The 23,333-nt window shown below is 37.0% G+C and overlaps 1 protein-coding gene across 2 annotated transcripts; it reads right to left on the bottom strand.

Moving 5' to 3' along the window:
* Positions 1 to 14,073: 14,073 nt before the first annotated feature.
* Positions 14,074 to 22,827, bottom strand: mxh (myxovirus (influenza virus) resistance H). 2 transcript variants are annotated; one of them, XM_051689741.1, is made up of 14 exons: positions 22,732 to 22,827; positions 22,443 to 22,497; positions 22,097 to 22,293; positions 20,666 to 20,803; positions 20,297 to 20,451; positions 20,069 to 20,207; positions 19,029 to 19,227; positions 18,109 to 18,187; positions 17,906 to 18,028; positions 17,695 to 17,827; positions 16,814 to 16,972; positions 16,626 to 16,702; positions 16,076 to 16,333; positions 14,074 to 15,057 (listed from the first exon to the last, which is right to left on the bottom strand). In XM_051689741.1, the coding sequence occupies exons 2-14, from the start codon at positions 22,490 to 22,492 to the stop codon at positions 14,833 to 14,835; spliced, it is 1,932 nt and encodes a 643-aa protein (XP_051545701.1). In that variant the 5' UTR covers positions 22,493 to 22,497; positions 22,732 to 22,827; the 3' UTR covers positions 14,074 to 14,832. The 2 variants fall into 2 exon arrangements, with proteins under 2 accessions (XP_051545701.1, XP_051545702.1); XM_051689742.1 differs by having other exon boundaries at positions 22,443 to 22,494; positions 22,732 to 22,810.
* Positions 22,828 to 23,333: the final 506 nt, after the last annotated feature.

The raw sequence follows: 23,333 nt of genomic DNA, 5'->3' as shown, positions 1-23,333 counted from the left end.
TTACTTCCACGTTGTTTCTTTTTTAAATAGCAATGTCAAATGTAAATCAGGTAATCATTGAAACAACAGCGCCACATTGAGTAACAAATAGCATGTATAATATGTATACTGTATGTACATGTGTATGGGATTCTGATAAATCGTTGCACAGAAAATTAACACAATATAGTAGTCATTTGTATGACTATAGTAATTATTCGCCTTGTACTAAAATAACGAGATATTATGTGATAGTAAACATATATTGATATGAAATAATCATAAAAATATGATTTATGGAAGTGCAAATATATATTGTTACTCTGTTACATACATCAGGTCACTAACTACCCTATAAACTTTCGGTAATTAAGCAATTAATATATATATATATATATTTGCAGTTTTAGTATTTTTTTCTTGTTACACTATTCATAAGAGAAACGCTAAGGAATACTAAAGAGGTATGGGCATAAAAAAATGGATGAGATATAAAGGTGGTGGAATTAGGTCCAGAGGAATGCATTTAAGGGTTAAAGCAACTACCAAATAACTACTTAATTTGGAATAATACATATTTTACACATTTAAATTTGTTTTAAATCTGTAATTCATTTTATTATACATAACTGTGTAATTGTTTTAGGAAACAAGCTAGACCTACACCTTGGAATCTAATGTGTAGCAATTTAAATGTAATTGTAAATGTCATGTCCTTAAGTGTGACAATTATAAGATTCAAAAAAGTATTTCTACAAGACACTAAATCCATATTCTAGCAACCCTTGGTCACTGTAAAAAAATAAAAAAAAATAAAAAAACGCCCACCGAAGGCTATTGTGTTTTGAAGGTGGGAAGCATAAAGTATATTTTATTTTATGTCATGCTCAGCTTCATGAAATGAACACTGCAATAAGCTTTCCATAATTTCTAGGACATATCAAGATGCAATATCCTTTGAATAGTTGCTTGGGTATGAATGTTATCATTGGCTTAATGTGTCGCAGGGTTGCAACTGGTTAGTACATTGAGACACATGCAACCAAAACTTTTTCTATCTCTCTTCTTAATCTCTTTAGGACTGTCAATGAGGCCAAAAAGGATAAATAGGCAATCAGGAAGCCATCCACATAGAGCCAAGATACAATTTATTTGATGTCAAATAAAAGAAAATATCACAATTTGAGAATTGAATGTTAATTTCATTTTGTTTATTTACAAGGCTACACTCAAACAGAAAATAACCAAGCTCATGAAGGTCCGCAACCCCTCGTCTTGGTGACAAGTGCTATAAAAGCACTATTGTAACGATGCTGGCAAAGACGATGACGAACCCAAGTGCAATTTATTTTTCAAATGTGGAATCCTAAAACCCTGACTACAAACATGGAGTGGAGTGGAGTGGAGTGGACTGGACTGGACTGGACTGGACTGGACTGGACCGGACAGTTACATTAACAATACCTGACACTAGACAATGGTAAACATGAGGGCTAAATACAAGGACATGGGTAACAGGTAAACAAGACAACCAATCACAAGACTAAACTATAAACAAGATAACAAAACTAAATGAACTTTAACCAATGAAAAGACAAGACTAATAACAAAGTAATCAAACAATGAACCAATGAAAACAAGATATATGAACAGGGGAAACACATGACAAGATCACATGAGGGAACAGGAAATAACATGACATGACAGGAACAGGAACTAAACTTTGAAAATAAAAGACATGAACACAAGAACAAAACACATAAACATGACAGCCATGTGCAAGTTTCGTTTATGCGTAAAGGTCACTATGGTTTCACTATGGTTTTAGTAAAGTGAACTGTATGAAGGGACTAGGCAAACATTTGCAGCTACTGCAGTAAATCAGTTAATCAAAGAACACTGTGCTCTAAATGTGTTTAAACTTAAATGGTAAAATTTACAAAACAAAAAGAAAATGGTAACAAACAGGTATGAATCAACAAGGATTAATTTTCAATAGATCAGATAAAGAGCAAACAATGAACTGTAAAATGTACAAGGCACATCATGCTTAAAGCAGCAGGAGATGGATGCAAGGAAGAAGCCTGCTTGATTTGATTCAGCAGGTCACCGAAGGGTGACTCCACTAGGTTATTGAATGCCAGGAGTGCAAGGGTGCCCTCCATCTCGATCAGACACTCACGGCTTTCCTCTCACTGTTCAGCCAGCTGTGTCTGAGCAAACTCCAGTGCGGCTTCAGTTTCCCACAGGCAAATCAGCTCTATCAGGTGTTGTTGCTGAAGATAAAAGTACAGGTAACAGATAGTGTGCAGCAGCTCAGGATGCAGTCAGTTGATCAGTGCAATGGCCTATTGAATCTGTCCTTTCAGGACCATCTCCCTGATTTATATATATATATATATATATATATATATATATATATATATATATATATATATATATATATATATATATATATATATATATATGGCATGTATACATATATATACAGATCTTAATTTGTACAATTAAATAATAGAGTCAATAAATAAAGACAATTGCAGAATAGGTCTACTTACAGATTGCTGCTTTTGCTATTACACATAATTCCTAATTTCAAATTTAACCCTCTCTTCCTAGTTTTCATTGATGCAAAATCATCAACGACTTTGCCAGATCTGCCCAGCAATCACATGGTTGATACTTATTTTCTCAAGCCGATCCTGTGTCACAGTGTACCTATACTGTTGATCATTGTTATCTTATGTTTGTTCAGAATGTAAGAATGCGTTATGAACATCTATAATCCTAACCAGTTATAGACTTTAAGGATGAGCAGTCTGTCAGGAACAACTTGGGGCACCTCTCTCCCGTCGCGATCTTGCGAGCTCGGGGCGGGGTGGCACAATTCGGGGCACCTTTAGCCAATCGAGATCTTGCGAGCTCTATGCAGGGGCGATCGATCAGGTACCCTGTCGTGCCGACCCAGAGAGCGTTGCCCATAGTTTTCGCCCTAGGTGCCTGCCTATATCGCCAATGCCAGGATTCGCTACTGGACATAGACATGAAGACAGTAGCGGATCCTGGAATGGGCGATATAGGCAGGCGCCTAGGGCGGCAACACCCGCCCGTGACCCGCCCCCACACAGAGATCGCAAGATCGCGATGGGGGAAAGGTGCCCCGAGTTGTTCCTGACAGACTACTCAGCCTAAAGGCTCTAAATGGTTAGGATTATAGATGTTCAAAAGTTTGGAATAATGTACAGAATTTGCTGTTTCGGAAGGAAATTGGTACTTTAATTCACCAAAGTGGCATTCAACTGATCACAAAGTATAGTCAGGACATTAATGATGTAAAAAAAAAAACAGCACCATCACTATTTGAAAAAAGTCATTTTTGATCAAATCTTGACAGGCCCCATTTCCAGCAGCCATCACTCCAACACCTTATCCTTGAGTAATCATGCTAAATTGATCATTTGGTACTAGAAAATCACTTGCCATTATATCAAACACAGCTGAAAGCTATTTGGTTCATTAAATGAAGCTTAACATTGTGTTTGTGTTTGTTTTTGAGCTGCCACAGTATGCAATAGACTGGGTCAATATTAGGTAAAAAATGGCAAAAATTAAACCGCTTTCTCTAGAAACTCATCAGTCAGTCATTGTTTTGAGGAATGAAGGCTATACAATGCTTGAAATTGCCAAAAAAACTGAAGATTTCATAAAAAGGTGTACACTAGTCTTCGAAGACAAAGGACAACTGGCTCTAACAAGGACAGAAAGAGATGTGGAAGGCCATATGTACAACTAAACAAGAGGATAAGTACATCAGAGTCTCTAGTTTAAGAAATAGACTCCTCACATGTCCTCAGCTGACAGCTTCATTGAATTCTACCCGCTAAACACCAGTTTCATGTACAACAGTAAAGAGAAAACTCAGGGGTGCAGGCCTTATGGGAAGAATTGCAAAGAAAAAACTCTTTTGAAACAGAAAAACAAAAAGAAAAGGTTAGAGTTGGCAAAGAAACACAGACATTGGACAACAGATAATTGTAAAAGAGTGTTATGGATCTTAACCCCATTGAGCTTTTGTGGGATCAGCTAGACTGTAAGGTGCATGAGAAGTGCCCGACAAGACAGTCACATCTATGGCAAGTGCTACAGGAAGTGTGGGGTGAAATGTCACCTGAGTATCTGGACAAACTGACAGCTAGAATGCCAAGGATCTGCAAAGCTGTCATTGCTGCACGTGGAGGATTTTTTGATGAGACCTCTTTCAAGTAGTTTAAGTTCTGAAAAAAAATAAAAAAATAAAAAAAAATTCAAATTGTAATAGTAATTTTTCATGTTATTAATGTCCTGACTACACATTGTGATCAGCTGAATGCCACTTTGATGAATAAAAGTAAAAATTTCTTTCCATAAAAGCAAAATCTGTACATTATCCCAAACTTTTGGCCGCCCGTGTATGTATGTATATATATCTATATATATAAACATACAGTACTGTGCAAAAGTTTTAGGCATTTGTGAAAAATGTTGCATAGTGAGGTTTTCTTCAAAAATAGTGCCATAATTGAATTTTTCAATTAACATCATCCAAAGTCTAGTAAATATAAAAAAAAGCTAAATCAATATTTGGTGTGACCAACTTTGCATTCAAAACAGCACCAATTCTCCTAGGGACACCTGGACACAGTTTGTCTTGGTTGTTGGCAGACAGGATGTTCCAAGCTTCTTGGAGAATTCGCCACAGTTCTTCTATCTATTTAGGCTGTCTCAATTGCTTCTGTCTCTTCATGTTATCCCAGACTGACTCGATGTTCAGTGGGGGGCTCTGTGGGGGCAATGCCATCTGTTGCAGGGCTCCCTGTTCTTCTATTCTATTCTATTTGCAGAAGGAATGTTTGGGAGACTAAAATGTATATTACCTATTGACAGCTAAAGATATAAATAACCATCTTAAGACAAATGTTTTTGTTAAACATCTTATGTTAAGACTTTTGCACAGTACTGTATATATATATATATATATATACAGGGTTGGGGAGTAACAGAATACATGTAACGGGAATACATACTTAAAATACAAAATATAAGTAACTGTATTCCACACAGTTACAGTTTAAATCATTGGTAATTAGAATACAGTTACATTCAAAAAGTATTTTGATTACTGAAGAGATTATTTTGCATTTTATTGTCATTTGTTTCATTTAATATTTAGTCCTTTCAGATGGAAAACATTTATACATATAAATGATTTGATCCAAAGTGCACAAACAATTTCTTATGATGTTTTACATTCATACGAGCAGACAGAGAAGTAATATTGAAGTTTGGAGCAGAAGAAATAGAAATAAACCTTGTGTAAACTGTCAGCTTTATGCTAAGCTAAAATGCTATTTCTAGCCATTTTACATGCACGAGACCAGACACTATAATAATTTTATCAAGAAAATTCACGTTAGATCATAATTTCTTTTTTCTAGTAAGACCTTTGATATTAGGGCAAAAATCGTATTCTTGAGAATAATTTTTGTATTGTTTTCCTGTAAAAATATTTAAAAATCCTTAAAACAAGATCAATTTGATTTATTTTGTTTTAGAAACAACACTGCATAAGATATTTAGGTTTTTCAGAGAATGTATTTTTAACATGTGTATTTTTTCTTACTGTACTGGCAGAGTTTTTATAGTCAAAACAAGTGAAAAAATCTACCAGTGCTGAACAAGTAATCTAAAGTATTTAGGTTACGTTACTGACCTTGAGTAATCTAATGAAATACATTACAAATTACATTTTACAGCATGTATTCTGTAATCTGTAGTGGAATACATTTCAAAAGTAACCTCTCAACCCTGTATATATATATATATATATATATATATATATATATATATATATATATATATATATATATATATATATACACTATATTGCCAAAAGTATTCGCTCATCTGCCTTTAGATGCATATGAACTTAAGTGACATCCCATTCTTAATCCATAGGGTTTAATATGACGTCGGCCCACCCTTTGCAGCTATAACAGCTTCAACTCTTCTGGGAAGGCTTTCCACAAGGTTTAGGAGTGTGTTTATGGGAATTTTTGACCATTCTTCCAGAAGCGCATTTGTGAGGTCAGACACTGATGTTGGACGAGAAGGCCTGGCTCGCAGTCTTCGCTCTAATTCATCCCAAAGGTGCTCTATCGGGTTGAGGTCAGGACTCTGTGCAGGCCAGTCAAGTTCTTCCACACCAAACTCGCTCATCCATGTCTTTATGGACCTTGCTTTGTGCACTGGTGCGCAGTCATGTTGGAACAGGAAGGGGCCATCCCCAAACTGTTCCCACAAAGTTGGGAGCATGGAATTGTCCAAAATCTCTTGGTATGCTGAAGCATTCAGAGTTCCTTTCACTGGAACTAAGGGGCCAAGCCCAGCTCCTGAAAAACAACCCCACACCATAATCCCCCTCCACCAAACTTCACAGTTGGCACAATGCAGTCAGACAAGTACCGTTCTCCTGGCAACTGCCAAACCCAGACTCGTCCATCAGATTGCCAGATGAAGAAGCGTGATTCGTCACTCCAGAAAACGCGTCTCCACTGCTCTAGAGTCCAGTGGCGGCGTGCTTTACACCACTGCATCCGACGCTTTGCATTGCACTTGGTGATGTATGGCTTGGATGCAGCTGCTCGGCCATGGAAACCCATTCCATGAAGCTCTCTATGCACTGTTCTTGAGCTAATCTGAAGGCCACATGAACTTTGGAGGTCTGTAGCGATTGACTCTGCAGAAAGTTGGCGACCTCTACGCACTATGCGCCTCAGCATCCACTGACCCCGCTCTGTCATTTTACATGGCCTACCACTTCGTGGATGAGTTGCTGTCATTCCCAATCGCTTCCACTTTGTTATAATACCACTGACAGTTGACTGTGGAATATTTAGTAGCGAGGAAATTTCATGACTGGACTTGTTGCACAGGTGGCATCCTATCACAGTACCACGCTGGAATTCACTGAGCTCCTGAGAGTGGCCCATTCTTTCACAAATGTTTGTAGAAGCAGTCTGCATGCCTAGGTGCTTCATTTTATACACCTGTGGCCATGGAAGTGATTGGAACACCTGAATTCAATTATTTGGATGGGTGAGCGAATACTTTTGGCAATATAGTGTATATATATATACACATATACAGTTCTACTCACCCTCATGCCATTCCAGAAACATGGATTTCTTTCTTTTGCAGAATGCAAATGAAGATTTTTAGAAGAATATCTCAGCTCTATAGGTACAATGCAAGAGAATGGTGGCCAGAACCTTAAAGCTCCAAAAAGCACATAAAGGCAGCATAAAGGAAATCCATAAGACTCCAGTGGTTATATCTATGTCTTTAGAGGTGATATGATATGTGTGGGTGAGAAAAGTTAAGGGGGGGCACCAAGTAAGCCAGAGCCGCCACTGCATGAAGATGTGTGATGCTACCTTTTATGTTACTGAGTGAGTCGATGGCTGGCTCCTTAAGTTTGGCCACATGGTCCTGCAGAACCATTTCAAACACTCAGTAGTTGCTGTAACCGAGCAGTTCCCTCCCTCTGTATCTCTGGTTGCACTCTTTTATATCATCAGTCAAATCATTAACTTGTTTGGGAACAAGATTTCTTATTAAATTAATTGGCTTTCATATGAACTTATATCTCTTACAAGTGACTACAGTCAGCAGGCTTGAGTTGTGCTTTCACACTGACAGTGTTTCTACTGCATAACGTAAATGCAGTACCCTATCAATATGTGTGGCACAATAAATATGTGCTGCTTTGGTGTGCAGTGTGAAACAGGCCACAGTAATGTACAACACTGAATTCTAACTTGTAAGTATATTGCTTATACTGACAGGAAGTCTTTGTCCTGTTAAGATGATCATTCCACTCCTTGAATTCAGCCTGAAACCTTGTTGGTTTGTTGTTTTGCTCAGTCGGTTTCTTTCTGCTCGATCAGATATGGTCTGTCTGTCTGTCTACCTTTAGTTTTTACTTTAAGGCTTTTTAAACTTTTTAAAACTTTCATACAGGGTTTGTCAAGCCAACATCAAAACTTTACCAATCTAGTAATGGTCAGTGGCATACTTCAAACATTGGGGGCCCTGCGAGACTTCAGACGGGGACCCCCATTTGTTGCTGTATCTCTGACAGTGATAGTATTTAAAAGTTTAGCAGTTTTCTCTTCAGTTTTTTTTTTTTTTTTTTTTCAAGCTTACTATCTATGAACATTGGATAACTTTCCTGAGGAAAATGTACCATTTGGTGAAAGTTGTTATCATTTTAGCCATTTGCACTTTATTTTTCTAATTCCCCTCTGATGTTCATTTGTGTTTTTTCTTGATGTAATTGGAGTAAAAAGGAGTGCTGATCAGAGAAGAGACACAATGCAGTGCTCCCATTTGAACTGACAGCAGTTACAGCGATTTGACACGCATATATACAAATGTATGTGTCTCCTCTTCACTGTTATGTAACCCATGGTCATGACAGTGGCTGTTACAGTTGCATATTGTCTGCTTTACACCCACAAAAAATCTCCTTTTACCCACACAATGACTGGTGGGTAAAATTGGAAAGCTGTATTTACCAGTCCTCATCTGGGATCTGTTTTATTATACAAAATAAATTCATACATTTAATTATCGATTGAGTGACTGGCCGTATTTAGATACTTCAGTTTAGAGAAAGTGTCTCATCTTGTATGTGTCACCGCGAGTTACACAATGACTTTGGTAACACTTCACAATAAGGTTCCATTTGTTAACATTAGTTGACATGAACAAACAATGAGCAATATGTTATAGCACTTATTAATCTTGATTAAAGTTAATTTCAACATACAGTATTTATCCAACAAGAATATACTTTCTACCACTGCAATCCCCGCGTGAATTAGTCATAGCAGCTCTAAACCGCTAAGGGTTATAACTGTAGAATTTCAAAAAGCCAGAGCTGAGCGCCTCAAAGCTGTTTCTCACAACGTCATGAACATTCAGTTTGTGGCAGTATTGTTTGGTTAAGCTTGTTTTGCCAACCGCCATAAAATAGAAGAAGAAGAAGAAACAGAAGAAGAACAAACATTGATTTGCTGGAGGGGTGCAGTAATGGAGATGCATGATAAATACTTTTCTGCAACATTCAACGTTCACGAGGATGCCAACGCATTGGAGGCTTATTTGTTTGCATTTTATTAATTCACATTTCATTAGAGAGAATTATCATTTGTGAGTATTTTTTTTTTAATCTAATGTGAATCATAGGCTAAAAGTGAGACAAAGATGTAATGATATTTCTGACAAGAAGATGATGATGGCTTGAGATAAAGTTCTTACTTTAATAAGAAGTGTTTTGCCCCCTTGGGGTCTGATGTGGTCCACCCTCATACTCCTTGATCTCCTTCCTCAAACCCCACAACTGTTTTTTTATATGCTCATCGAGCAGTGGCAGTGATTTCTGGCCGAGATGGGTGAAAATTAAGCATTGTGTTAGTTCAGGCAGGTAACGTTAATAAAGCTTGCAATCAACTGATGCTCAGATGATTCATGACGCCTACCAAAATAATTTAAACACATACTGCAACAGAGCGGTTCTTTTAAAGTCCTCCATTCATTTAAACTCTCAGCTGCCTTTTCATTGCATGGATGCAAGGTGCACTTAACACCCTCCTCTTGATGCATGGATGGGCGAGGATTTTTCCCCCAGAACAGAACTATGCCATCGACACCAAAAGATCACTTCAAATTGTCTATTTGTAAATGACCTAAGTTCAGGCATGAAACTTGATGCAAACTGAGTATTTTTTTTAACCAATCAGCACGCTCAAATGTGATGTGTTAAGCCAAACGGCTCACAAGATGATAAGGTGATAGGTCCTTTGATTTGAAATCTGTTAGCCAATAAACTTTAGTTTTGTTTCTTTGTCTACATTTAAATTGCTCTATTTTACAGATAAGCCAGTGTGCAGCTGCGCGCTGCTAGAGTTTTTCTCTGAAAATTTTATTTGCTCATGTGGTTGCTGGGGTTTAAATTCTATCAGCTCACGGTAAGGTCTGCTTTGGCCATGACACATAGAAGTGCGTCTTTAACAAGGTAAGCCTTAGCCAAATCTGGCACTGGCACACATCTCTATCTCAGGTCATTAGTTTAAATACATACATGTAAATCAACACATAGCTAGGCTAGGTCACTAGTTAAATAAGCTCTGACCTTTCCTGGTCTATATATACACTTTATGCGTCAGGTCACTAGTTGTTTAAGCCATTAAGCCAAGCTGGCCCAGCCACACATAGAGATTTAGTACATTAGCGTTTCACCATTTGTCCAAATTGGCCATGCATATTTAGTTATCATACACTCAGTGAACATGGCTCTTTTTGGAGCAGCAGCAGTACACAACTCTTGGTGGTAGATCTGCATTGTTTGGGGGTTTGTGTTTTTTTATGTGCTTGTGCAGCCTTCCTGCTTTGTCGGGGGATAGCATGTATGTCTAATTGTGTAGCATGTGTTGTGTTTGTCTAATTGTAAGCAGCAGCATGTCCACATGCTAACCCAGTACATCTTTGTATGTACAGCAGCCATATCACCCTGTAGCTCTAAATTGTTTGTCCAAAAAGTTAAGCAGGGTTGAGCCTGGTCAGTACCTGGATGGGAGACCTCCTGGGGAAAACTAAGGTTGCTGCTGGAAGAGTTGTTAGTGAGGCCAGCAGGGGGTGCTCAGTCTGTGTTGGTCCCAGTATAATGTTGGATAACTATACTTTAAAAAGGCACCATCCTTCAGATGAGACATTAAACTGTTGTGCTGATTCTCTGTGGTCATTAAAAATCCCAGGGCACTTCTTGTAAAGAGTAGGGGTGTAACTCCTTTGTCCTGGCTAAAGTCAAACACATCTGAGATAGCATGAGAGAATTTTCATTTTTGGGTGAACTATACTTTTAACATGCTAAATTATTCAGAAAGTTGTCATAACTGAAATGATTAATTTCAGGCAAAAAAAATTAAATAAAAAAAAAAAAAAAAAAAAAAAAAAAATCTCTCTCCAAATTGTTTTTTCCTCATTAACTCATAAACCTCATAATTCTTTAAAAAAAAATTTTTTTTTTATTTTCTCTCAAAATGTTTTCCTTTCAAAAAATGTATTCTCTCTCAAACATTTTTTCCTCTCAAAATGTTTTCTTACCTCTCTCAAAGAAATAAATCTATCCAAAAAAAAAAACATTATCTCCAAAAAAATAAAAAATAAAGAAATATTTCCAAAAAACAATTTATTTCAAAAATATCTATTTTTTCTTTAAAAAATGTTTTTTGTTTTTTTTTCCCTGTCTCAAAAAATGTATTTCTCTCAGAAATGTTGTGGTTAATGTCATCAAACAACCAGAAAGAACTCCTGTTGTCACACTTCACAACAAATGCCATATGAATCATAGTAACCTGAGGTATATTCATTTAATTGGGGGATCTCATATATTAGTAGACTCTCAAGCATTATATAATTTTCTTTCCTTGATTAAGATTTGCAAAACATTCCTGATATACAGGGTTGGGAGGTTACTTTTGAAATGTATTCCACTACAGATTACAGAATACATGCTGTAAAATGTAATTTGTAACGTATTCTGTTAGATTACTCAAGGTCAGTAACGTATTCTAAATACTTTGGATTACTTCTTCAGCACTGGTAGATTTTTTTCACTTGTTTTGACAATAAACAAGTTAATAACAAGTGCAAAAAAATCTGCCTGTACAGTAAGACAAAATATATTTACAAATACATTCTCTGAAAAAGGCCTAAATATTGTATGCAGTGTAGCTTGAAAAACAAGGAAAAGTCATTTGATCTTGTTTTAAGGATTTTTAGATATTTTTACAGAAAAACAACACAAAAATTCTCGTCAAGAATAAGATTTTTGCCCTTATATCAAAGATCTTATTAGAAAAATAACAATTATGTGGATTTTCTTAATATGATCATGCCTGGTAACAGGTGCATGTAAAATGGCTAGAAATACATTTTAGCTTAGCGTAAAGGTAAATGTTCACATGACAATTTACACAAGGTTTATTTCTATTTCGGCTGCTCCAAACTTACTTCAAACTTTTAGTTCTCTTCAATATGAATGTAACACTTCTTAAGAAAGTGTTTCACCGCTGTTTAAATGCTCCTCGGATTGCACAATTTATATGGATAAATGTTTTTCAAATGAATAGACAAAATATTAAATGAAACACAATGCTATAAAATGCAAAGTAATCTCTTCAGTAATCAAAATACTTTTTCAGTGTAACTTTTGATTACCAACTATTAAAAAATGTAACTGTAGTGGAATACAGTTACTTATATTGTGTATTTTAAATACATAATCCCGTTACATGGCGGCCATGACCTTTGATTTGGCCGGCCTTAACATATATGACAAGAGGGGGTAAAAAATGAAATGTAAAAAAAAAATGCTATTGACACAGCTTTTCACTGCATTAATCTAGCAGATTGCACAGTAATATATATATATATATATATATATATATATATATATATATATAATGAAATCATGAAGGACAAGAACCAGGGCAACTTTCATATTTTAATATAATACAGTTTGCAGGGCCTGAAATTCAGCACGGGATTGTGGGTATTGCGCACAATTTTTATCATTCCGGCAAGTTCCGTGTCCATAATGTGGGAAATCCCCGCATGCTTTTAATCACTTTACAGTGCAGCTGCGAATTAGTAAACCAATAGATACAGATGATCAAATCAAATCAATAAACTTGTTTTTGTATCAAACTGTAATTCCAGAAGCTGCGCGAGTAAATCCACTCTGTCTCTCACTTTCTCTCTCGTGCAGCTGTCAGCAATGTCAGAAGTGTGAAGAGGAAGCTCTTTGTTGCATAGACACTAAACTTAAGATGTTACTTGAATAAACCTTTCTAAACCTGTTAATTTCACATGCAAATCACATGCGTTATACCTCGTCTCCGTAAGCGAGCGTGACGTTGGAGCGATTGATATATAGTTTTGCCGCCATTCATATCTTCACGCTCCCTTATTAGTCATAATGTAGCAAATTTGCAAGAAAGGTAGAAATAGCAAAAATGCTTTGTGTAATGTACCATCTGCATGATGTTGAGAGATGCTTAAACACCAGTTACATCTCTCATCTCCATCCAGGGTCGGAAATTAACGGGGGCTCTGGGTGAAATATTTCCCCCGCAATCTGATATAGTTCCAGATACATACATGTTTGTTTCGTGACGTCCATTGTGCAGATGTTACAGAGTCAGTGGAGGATGCTCGCACCATAAGTGCGCACAGATGGTCACTCCGGTTCAGTTCTTTGCCGTGATCCCACGCTAAAATGATCAAATTCTACAATGTAGTTAATAATATTAACAAAAATAATATCTGGGTGTGTTTAACACCCTTGATGTTAAATAAAACGTTATCAATAATAGGCCTACAATAATAATTTGACAGAACATTAACCACTTTTAGTGTATGAATCATATCTCTTAAGTGTTTATTTATTTTTATTATTATTAAATTGCCATGCAGGAGTTGCAAAGTTTTTTTTTATAAGCTCCTATTCCAAATTTGGAGAAATGCCATCATCTCCTCTTCTGTGTCCTGCATTAAATTTGTAGGCTATGTTAATTTAATAGCCAAAAGATTTGGAAATATGTGAATGAGAAAAAAATATTTTGCTTCAGTAACAATGCACATCATACAATTTAGAGATCATGCAATTCTGGAATTATTGAAACATGACATTTTAAAATGTAACTGTTTAAATTAAAATATTTGACAGAGAATAACAGAATCACTTTATAAGGTTAGAAATAAATTACCTTTGTAAAGGTAACAAATGCCCCTCCATATGAGTTGTGTAAGGGGGTTATTCCCCCTCATTTTCAGAACTTAATTTCAGGCGATGGGTTTGTTATAATGCAACATTTACTTTTGGCCCACGGCCCTCAATCGAGTTTGATTTTTGGCCCTTCGTAGGAAAAAGTTTGGGCACCTCTGATTTAATGTATTGGAAGTTTCCTGAAAATTGAAGATAACAAAAAATGTTTTAAAGTCTTTTATTTAGAGACTTCTCACACATTTGATAAAATCACACCTTCAAAGATAACACCAAGCTCACATAAAGAGAACACTTTGTAACAAGTAGAATTATTTTATTTTTATTTATTTTTTGGGGGGGAGGGGATTCTCTCCCCTTTTTGGTATGCCCAATTCCCAACGCGCTCTAAGTCCTCGTGGTGGCGTAGTGACTCGCCTCAGTCCAGGTGGTGGAGGACGAATCTCAGTTGCCTCCACATCTGAGACCGTCAATCCATGCATCTCATCACGTAGCTTGTCCAGCGGGTTACCGCGGAGACCTAGCACGTGTGAAGGCTCACGCTATTCTCCGCGGCATCCACGCACAACTCACCACGCACCCCACCGAGCGAGAACCACATTATAGCGACCACAAGGTGGTTAACCCAACGTGACTCTACCCACCCTAGCAACCTGGCCAATTGGTTGCTTAGGAAGCCTGACTGGAGTCACTCAGCACGCCCTGGATTTGAACTTGCGAATCCAGGTGTGGTAGTCAGCGTCTTTACTTGCTGAGCTACCCAGCCACCCCCCCCCACCCCCAGTAGAATTCTTTTTTAAATGTAATTTAAAAGAAACAATATTACCATAAACTAACTTTGTTATGATTGTAATGATGAACTTTCCTTTGCTGCTTACTTTCAAACAGCTCTAACCTATTGTATTTTAGTGGTTAAATGTAAGGAAATAAGACAGGGCATTGCTGGTCCAGAATCAAGTTCTGTCTCAGAGGTATATACTGATCCTTTCTTGGGCCAGGCGCAGTCGCTCCATGCGTTGGTGTAAGTCTGCTCTCTGTCGCCCAGCTTCTGTATCTTCCACGAGCAGTTTCACAACATCTGCTCCATCCCGCAAGTCCATAGCATGAGACCGCAGCATCATAGCAGCTTCCTTCAGTATAAAGAGCAGGATCACCATGGGAATGTAGTCGGCTAGACGCTGATACACAATCTATTTTGATTGAGAGGACATGTGGGAGGCTTTTAGTGCACTTTGAAAATCAAAACCAAAAATCAAAACTCAAAAATTAAAGTAATCAAAATCACTCTCCATTATTATTAATAGTGGAGAAAAGTGAGATTTGTAAAAGATGCAAAATATGATAATTCAAAAGTTTCAGTTCAGTTTCACTTCAAGAACAAAACGCTACAGTGTTTCATTTAACAAGCAACATGAGACATTACAAAATAAAAAAATCTGGACAAAAAACAGGGCTCCAAATGTGACCTACACTACAATGTGACTAAGAAGCTGGGATTGTTCACCCAAAAATGAAAATTCTCATCCTTTACTCACCCTCATGCCATCCCAGATGTGTATGATTTTCTTTCATCTGCTGAACACAAATAAAGATTTTTAGAAGAATATCTCAGCTCTGTAGTTCCACACAATGCAAGTGAATGGTGACCAGAACTTTGAAGGTCCAAAAACCACATAAAGGCAGCGTAAAAGTAATCCTTAAGACTCCAGTGGTTAAATCTTTATCTTGAGAAGCGATATGATAGGTGTGGGTGAAAAAGAGTTCAATATTTAAGTCCTTTTTTTACTATAAATACTCCTCCCTACCCAGTAGGTGGCGGTATGCACTAAGAACGCAAATTGCCAAAAACAAAAGAATGTGAAAGTGGAGATTTATAGTAAAGAGGGACTTATTGATCTATTTCTCACCCACACCTATCATATCACTTCTGAAGATACTGTATGGATTTAACCACTGGAGTCTTTTGAATTACTTTTATATGCTTTTTGGACCTTCAAAGTTCTAGCCACCAAAGTTCTCTTGCATTGTATGGACCTACAGTGCTGAGATATTCTTCTAAATATCTTCGTTTATGTTCAGCAGAAGACAGAAAATCAAACGCATCTGGGATGGCATGAGGGTGAGTAAAGGATGAGAGAATTATTGGGTGAATTATTCCTTTAAGTATTCCTTGATTGAGCAATTCCTTTAACTGACTTTAGTTCACACCTCATAGTAGATGATAAGTTTATCAGGTGTCAGGTTCCTGGTGTCAAAGACAGCACAGTTTTTGGGTGAGGTTGCATTCTCTCCAGTATCTAGACAAACCGACTCATACTCCTGTCTCCTTTCCACAAATTTAAAATCCACAATTTTCTGGGTAAAAATGGGATCCTGTGTGTAAACAAGTTTCTCCATGTTGATGTACTCATGGATCCTCTTCTCCACCTTGCTTTCTTGCTTTGACTGAATGTCATCAATCAGGTTCTACAGGAATACATATCAGAAAAATTATAATAGTAGTATGTTTAAGGGAGGGTTGCATCAATATGGATTAAATCCAGGATTATTTGATCTTGGTTTACTGTCAAATTAAAACCAGGATCACAATGATGCTTTAAATGTAACACCGATTATGTTTAAACAAGGTTTGAAGTTTGGTGTAGCTGAATAAATCCTGATTTAATCTAGGTTTAAGATTAATCCTTATCGGTTCAACCCACCCTAAGACTTCTATTATCTATTAAACTGATTTGTGTGGATTATAACTTTAACCCACCAGTATTATGTGTCTCAGATGAGGGAAATTTGGGAAACATAGCTCACACATAACCCTAAACTCCTTCTGCACAATACCTAGGATAATATTAAATGATATAAAATTATTATTAATAATTTCAAATGTAATCATTTTATGCAACAACAACAAAAAAACAAAAAAAGTCCATTAAAAGTTCAGACAGCTACCTCGGATGAGCTTCAATGTATCCATAGCTGGTTGTTTAAGGTCTCCAACATGTTTCTTTACCATTGATTCATACGCACAGTAGTCACTGAAGGTCACCAGTTCTCTCCCGCGAAGGACCTCATCATATTTTTCAGTCATCTCCCTTATTAACTCTCTGACTAAAATAAAATTCAACGTACAAAAGTCGACTCAAATGATTAAGGTTAAAGGGATACTTCACCCAGAAAAGATTGTTCCAAACCTGTATGACTTTCTTTCTTGAAACATCAAAGGAGAAATTTTGCAAAATCTCTGAGGGGCCTATTCCATGCAATTTGCATGGGGACAAGGGCCCATCAAGTTCCAAAAATACAACTCATGCATTATATTCCAAGCATTTTTGAAGCTATCTGATAGCTTTAGCCTCGTTCACACCGCCAGCGACTTTGTGGCTTGGTGTCGCTAGACTCTGCGATCCGCAAGTGTGCTTTCCTACTGTTTGTCGCTGTAATGTTATTGGAAGACTGCAGGTCTGGTCATAGCCTTTGAAAATTTGACACAGATGAGATCTAATACCGGTAAAATTAAGATATCATTACAATTTGACAAGGAATCAGTTCTCTCATCACTAAAAACATACATTCTGCAGTGTAAAGTGTTTAATAAAACGTGCAGCAGTGTTCAATGCATTAAATCATTAACAAGAAGATCAATGTATCAATATAAATCATTAACAAGATGATCAAACTCACTCGGAATGCAGACCGTTTCTGACATGCTTTTCCATGCATTGTTTTACTATATCCATGCATCTGGTTACAGACAAATGTGAAAAACAAAAAAAACCAATAACCCTAACATAACAACAAAAATTGGTTCTAAATACTGTTGTTTTACGTACAGGATGATTTGGAGTCACTCAGGTGGCATTCCCATTGATTGAACACTGGTCGAAGGAGAGAGTAAAGGTTTCCATTTCCTGATTCCCCTGTTCTACACAACTCGCTTATCTGGTCACTGAACTCCAATATTTTCTGCACATACAGTGAAACAGAGGTGTTCATTTCAGTCTGGCTACTGTCCACCAAGGAACAAATGATGCTTATGCTTACCTTGCTAAGATAAGGCCCCATCCGTTTTGGTTCTAAAGGAGGACCTTCATCATAACGCTTTAGCTCAACTCTCACGGAAGAAAGGTGGATTTGAATTTGCTCTCTTAATGATGGAAGGGAAGCCTGAAGAGGAGTTACTGTTAAGTTGACTACTTATTCAAGGTAAGTTTCAGAATATTTAGCTACAGTATGTTTAGACTTGCCTTGATATGTTCGACCAGCTCCTTAGTGAGTCTTGTGGCAAGGCAGCTAGTTGTGGCCCTCTCCTCATCAAGAAGATAACTGGTGGCAACAAAAACACTCCTCAATGGCTTCGAACGTTACATAAAATAACAGATAACAGACTACTATGTATAATTTTTACCCACTTAAAGACCCAATGAAATTACTCGACAAGCAGTTTTCTTTCCTGTGTTGATGTGTTTCCTTTTGAAACAGGAGATTTGGGCAATGCGTATCAAAGGACTCATTCCTTTATTTTAAAAAGGTAATGGGCTTTAATTACATCACAGCCATGAATAATGATTTGCTACTTGCTAATCAGTTGCAAATGGTATTAAGGGAAGGGATATTCTTATTTTAGAGCACATTTGATTGGCCAAACAATCTGTGAAGTGCAAGATGAGTCATCAGTATTTTGAGACCGTTTTGCAGAAAGACAAAAAATACATTTTAAAACTGAAGTGTATAACGGAATTGAAAAAAAAAAAAAAAATGTTTTAAAACAGCTTTCTGAATACGCCCCGTCTTCTGTTGATCGAACAAACAGATAGTCCCGTCCCCAACCCATGCCATTGATCGAGCCAGTGTTGTTGTATCAGGCTGGACGGGCTGCTCAAAACATATGGAGAAATTTTTATAGCACAGAGAGACACACAGTGTTTACAGTTTTCGAGAAAATTAACCTATGAATGGCATACTTAGTTGTCTCTTTATAATAAGCTAGGACAGTAGAAAGTATTTTAACAGAAAAAGTTACACACTTCAGCTGTGTATACCAGTATACCTGCTAAAAGTGAATTTAGTCATTGTTTAGGAATACAGTAGCATTTAAATGCCCTCAAAGGTAACAGCCAAGGACTAAAAGCGACAAAACTCTAACTTTAAATAGTTTGCTTAATACCTGAAGTATGCATGGTTCGTGAAGAACTCTTTTTCCTGTCGTGTGGCTTCAGCCAACGACACGTTTTCATTGATATCACTCTGGCCTCTACATCGGACAATGGTGTAGCCCTTTTTGAGAGGAACAACTTTGCCCTGAAGTACTTGTAGGATGTCAACCTCCGCTCCTTTATCTACCAGGTCTGGCTTTGTCAATATTGCTGAGGTAATAATGTTTTTTTTTTAAAGAAAACAGACATGAATGATATCATGCAATTATGTCAGCGCTAATAATTCAAGCACAATTACACCACAAACACAGAGGTGTAAGTTACCAAAGGTTATTGTGAGGTATGATTACAGTATTAGTGAATACAGATCTAAATCTGGACATAAGAGTAAGTAGAAAATCAAAGTTTCAAACACCAATATGTACACTCATTGAGCACTTTATTAGGAACATTATGGTCATAATAAAGTTCCTGACGTGGTCTTCTGCTGTTATAGCCCATCCACCTCAAGGTTTGACATGTTGTGCATTCTGAGATGCTATTCTGCTCACTGCAATTGTACAGAGTGGTTATCTGAGTTCCCGTAGCCTTTCTGTCAGCTCCAACCAGTCTGGCCATTCTCTGTTGACCTCTCTCATCGACAAGATTTTTCCATCCGCAGAACTGCTGCTCACTGGACATTTTTGGCACCATTCTGAGTAAACTCTAGAGACTGTTGTGCATAAAAACCCAGGAGATCAGCAGTTACAGAAATACTCAAAACAGCCTGTCTGGCAACAACAATCATGCCACGGTCGAAATCACTGAGATCACATTTTTCCCCATTCTGATGGTTGATGTGAACACTAACTGAAGCTCCTGACCCATATCTGCATGATTTTATGCATTACACTGCTGCCACACGATTGGCCGATTAGATAATCGTATGAATATGTAGGTGTATAGGTGTTCCTAATAATGTGCTCAATGAGTGTGTATATTTGCCTCACTATAATTCATGGGACCCTGTGTTAGGTCATTGACATGTACAGATTAATGTAAGAAGTTATACCTAAAGTCCTTGAGCCATCAGGATCCACACCCTGTGCCATTTTAAGTGCTTCTGTGGTTGCTATGTCAACATTGCAGGGGACAACAACCAGATTGATGGTTTCTTTCTTTGCAATAAATTTCAATATTAGGTGTCTAATCTGCAATTAATCAAAGCTTAATTTAGAAGATAATGATTACCTGGGACACATACTTTAATATCATTTGATTAAGTCATTTTTGTTTTTACCTGGTCTCCAATGTCCTCAGGTTGACCTTTCACTGGTACTCTTGTTATACCAGGTAGATCGATCAGTGTGAGGTTACACACATCAGGTGATGTGATCTCTAAACTGATAAGATCATCACAGATTCCCACTCCATCTCCAGCAAGCATATTCTGCGCTGTAATAGACATAATATTACAAAGACAAATATACTTACTATAACATGTAACTGTTCCATTGGATTTCATTCATCAGTGATATAACTATTATATTCAATTCAATCCAATCAAAACAAGTAATGATTAACTGGTACAGTATAACTGTCATCCTGCTCTGTACCATATAAATGAGACTTATAATGATATTTAGTTTTATAGATATTAACTTCTCACCCCTTCGGACATAACTCTCAACTTCTGTGGGATCATTAAATGTCTCTCGCACATCTTTGTAGGAGATTACGGCTGTCCAGTCTCCCCCATTGTTCAGCTTCCTGAGTTTAAGCTCCAGTGGACAGCGAGTGACAATACCTAAATGAACCAAATTGTGATTACATTTTACAAGAATATTTAGGTTCAGTGTGCTATTATGAAGAGATAAATCAATCTGAGGTTTATGCAGTCTCTTCAAATTATGGAAAAATTAAATGGCAAAAATATTATTAGATCTTCATGAAATTCTAGGGTTGTCATAACGTACATACAGTGGCCCCAAAATGTATTTCGACGGTTAAGCCAGACTTAATGAATTTCATTGCATTTGATACCAAGTATCAAACCAAGTGGCATCTACAAACAAATGACACAAGACATTTTCTTAGATCTAGTTACAGGTAAGCAACTTGTGTTGGTTGAAAAAAAGGTTATTTTTAGTGAAAGTCGGTTCCCCTCAAGTTCACATGTGTCTTAGTAGGGCAACCATAATTGTAGTTTACCACATTAACAATACATCCACTACATCTGTTCCAATAATTCTGAAAATTGAAAAATTAGAATTCTCTCATCATTTACTCACCCTCATACCATCCCAGATGTGTATGACTTACTTTCTTCTGCAAAACACAAATGTAGATTTTTAGAAAAATATCTCAGCTCTGTTGGTCCATACAATGCAAGTGAATGGTGACCAAAACTCTAACTGCTCCAAAAAGGAGATAAGATCAACATAAATATGATCCATAAGACTCCAGTGGTTTAATCAATGGCTTCTGAAGTGATCCAGCTGATTTTGGGTGAGAACAGACCAAATTATAACTCCTTTTTCACTGTAGCTACACCTTGACATCAGCAGTCCTTTTGGCGATCATGATTTCAAGCTCGATTATACTTCCTAGCGCTTGACGGATGACGAGTGCAAGATGGCGTTAATCGAGCCTGAAATCATGATTGCCAAAAGGAGTGCTGATGTCAAGATATACAGTGAAAAAGGAGTTATATTTTGGTCTGTTCTAACGGTTTGATCAGAAGGCATTGATCAAACTGCTGGAGATTTATGGACCCCTTTTATGTTGACTTTATCTCCTTTTTGGAGCAATTAGAGTTTTTGTCACCATTCACTTGCATTGCATGGACCAACAGAGCTGAGATATTCTTCCAAAAATTTACATTTGTGTTCTGCAGAAGAAAGAAATTCATACAAATCTGGGATGGAATGAGTGTGAGCAAATGATGAGATAGTTCACCCAAAAAAAAAAATTATCCCTTTAATTTTAAATTTTGTTTTAAAGTTCTAAATCACAACATCTTTTTGTGCTTGCACTTTTAAAATGAATGCCACTTGGTTTGCATTTCTTGTGGCCACTAAATATTGTAAGTATAACTTACCACTGCCACGAGGTAGAGCCACTCCTGAGAGTGCCTCTAGAACAGAGCTTTTCCCTGAGCTCTGGTCTCCAACCACTGCAATGGATGGCAGTGCAAGTTCCCTCTCAATGCCAATTGTCCTCATGAAGTCAATCATCTCGATGTAGGGCCGAACCTGTGAATCCCACTGTCGCAGAAATATTCCACTGTTCTCGGGACTCGAATTGATTAAACACACACAAAACACGTTTAAAATGTTGGTAGTCTGTATTTTTTTTCGAAATTATAAGTGTTGTTGATTGTAGAAAAGTGAGCTATTTTTCATTTTGGACTGCAAATGAAGAATAACAACCAAGATCTTTCTTACCCATTTTCATCTGAAGCATCAAAATCCAAAAGTTCTGGTGAGCTGTCCATAACTACTAAAATTAAATAAATCTCACTTACTTAGTCCATTTAAGTATTCAGATAAGGTGACTGTGACTGATTCCTTTTTAATCATAAACACATGATCTGTCTATGGCCATTTCAATTCTTTAAGCGCTAACATTTTTATTGATTTAAATGTGTTAATATGAGACTTATTACAGTTTTGTATCTATTCAATGTGTCCAAACACAGGTATCATGAATCATAGAATTTTTCAAAGAACCTACCTTTGATGCAGATATTTCAGAATTCACGTAAAGGTTCTTCAGACAATCAGTCGCAGCAAATCAGTCTCAAATTAATTGAATGAACCTTATATAGGTTTTTGAGTGGCTGGGGTCTTGGGGAGTTGCAATGGGAACAATAGGCTATCGCCCATAAGCTAAATTTAATTAAACAAAAAGGAAATGGTCAGCACTTGTCATCACTGAATGACCTTGATCTGATAAAAAAAAAAAATTTAAGGGAAGACAAGAATGCAAATAGATCTGGATAAATGCATATTCAGCGTAAGCACTAACTGTGTGTATGTGCGTCCACTGGTTTCCTATTAGTAAACTAATGAAAGACCCAAAAAGTATTTAATAAATTCAATTCACACTTCGTGTACAGTATTAATGTTAATGCATTAGATAACAAATATCAGATGAAGTGGCATCTGAAAACAAATGCTAGACCTTTTTCTTTAACTGCATTTATCTAAGCTATTTTTAACCAGCTGGTCTCAAAGTCATTAAAGTGAATGTATGAAGTCAGTTCCCCTCAAGTTCACAGTGTTGTTGTTCATCACATTAACTATAGACATGTTCCACAAACATTTGACAACCTG

The sequence above is a fragment of the Myxocyprinus asiaticus genome, chromosome 46, assembly GCF_019703515.2.
Source record: "Myxocyprinus asiaticus isolate MX2 ecotype Aquarium Trade chromosome 46, UBuf_Myxa_2, whole genome shotgun sequence".
Taxonomy (NCBI): domain Eukaryota; kingdom Metazoa; phylum Chordata; class Actinopteri; order Cypriniformes; family Catostomidae; genus Myxocyprinus; species Myxocyprinus asiaticus.
This window is presented reverse-complemented; position numbering and strand designations above follow the sequence as displayed.

Excerpts from the sequence above, each read along its gene's own strand:
- mxh (XM_051689741.1), bottom strand. The coding sequence starts at position 22,492 with ATGGACAGCTCACCAGAACTTTTGGATTTTGATGCTTCAGATGAAAAT. Across the intron at positions 18,188-19,028 it reads ACGAACCATGCATACTTCAG|TTATCTTCTTGATGAGGAGA; the intron begins GTATTAAGCAAA and ends TGTTGCCACCAG. Across the intron at positions 17,828-17,905 it reads TGGGGCCTTATCTTAGCAAG|AAAATATTGGAGTTCAGTGA; the intron begins GTAAGCATAAGC and ends CTGTATGTGCAG.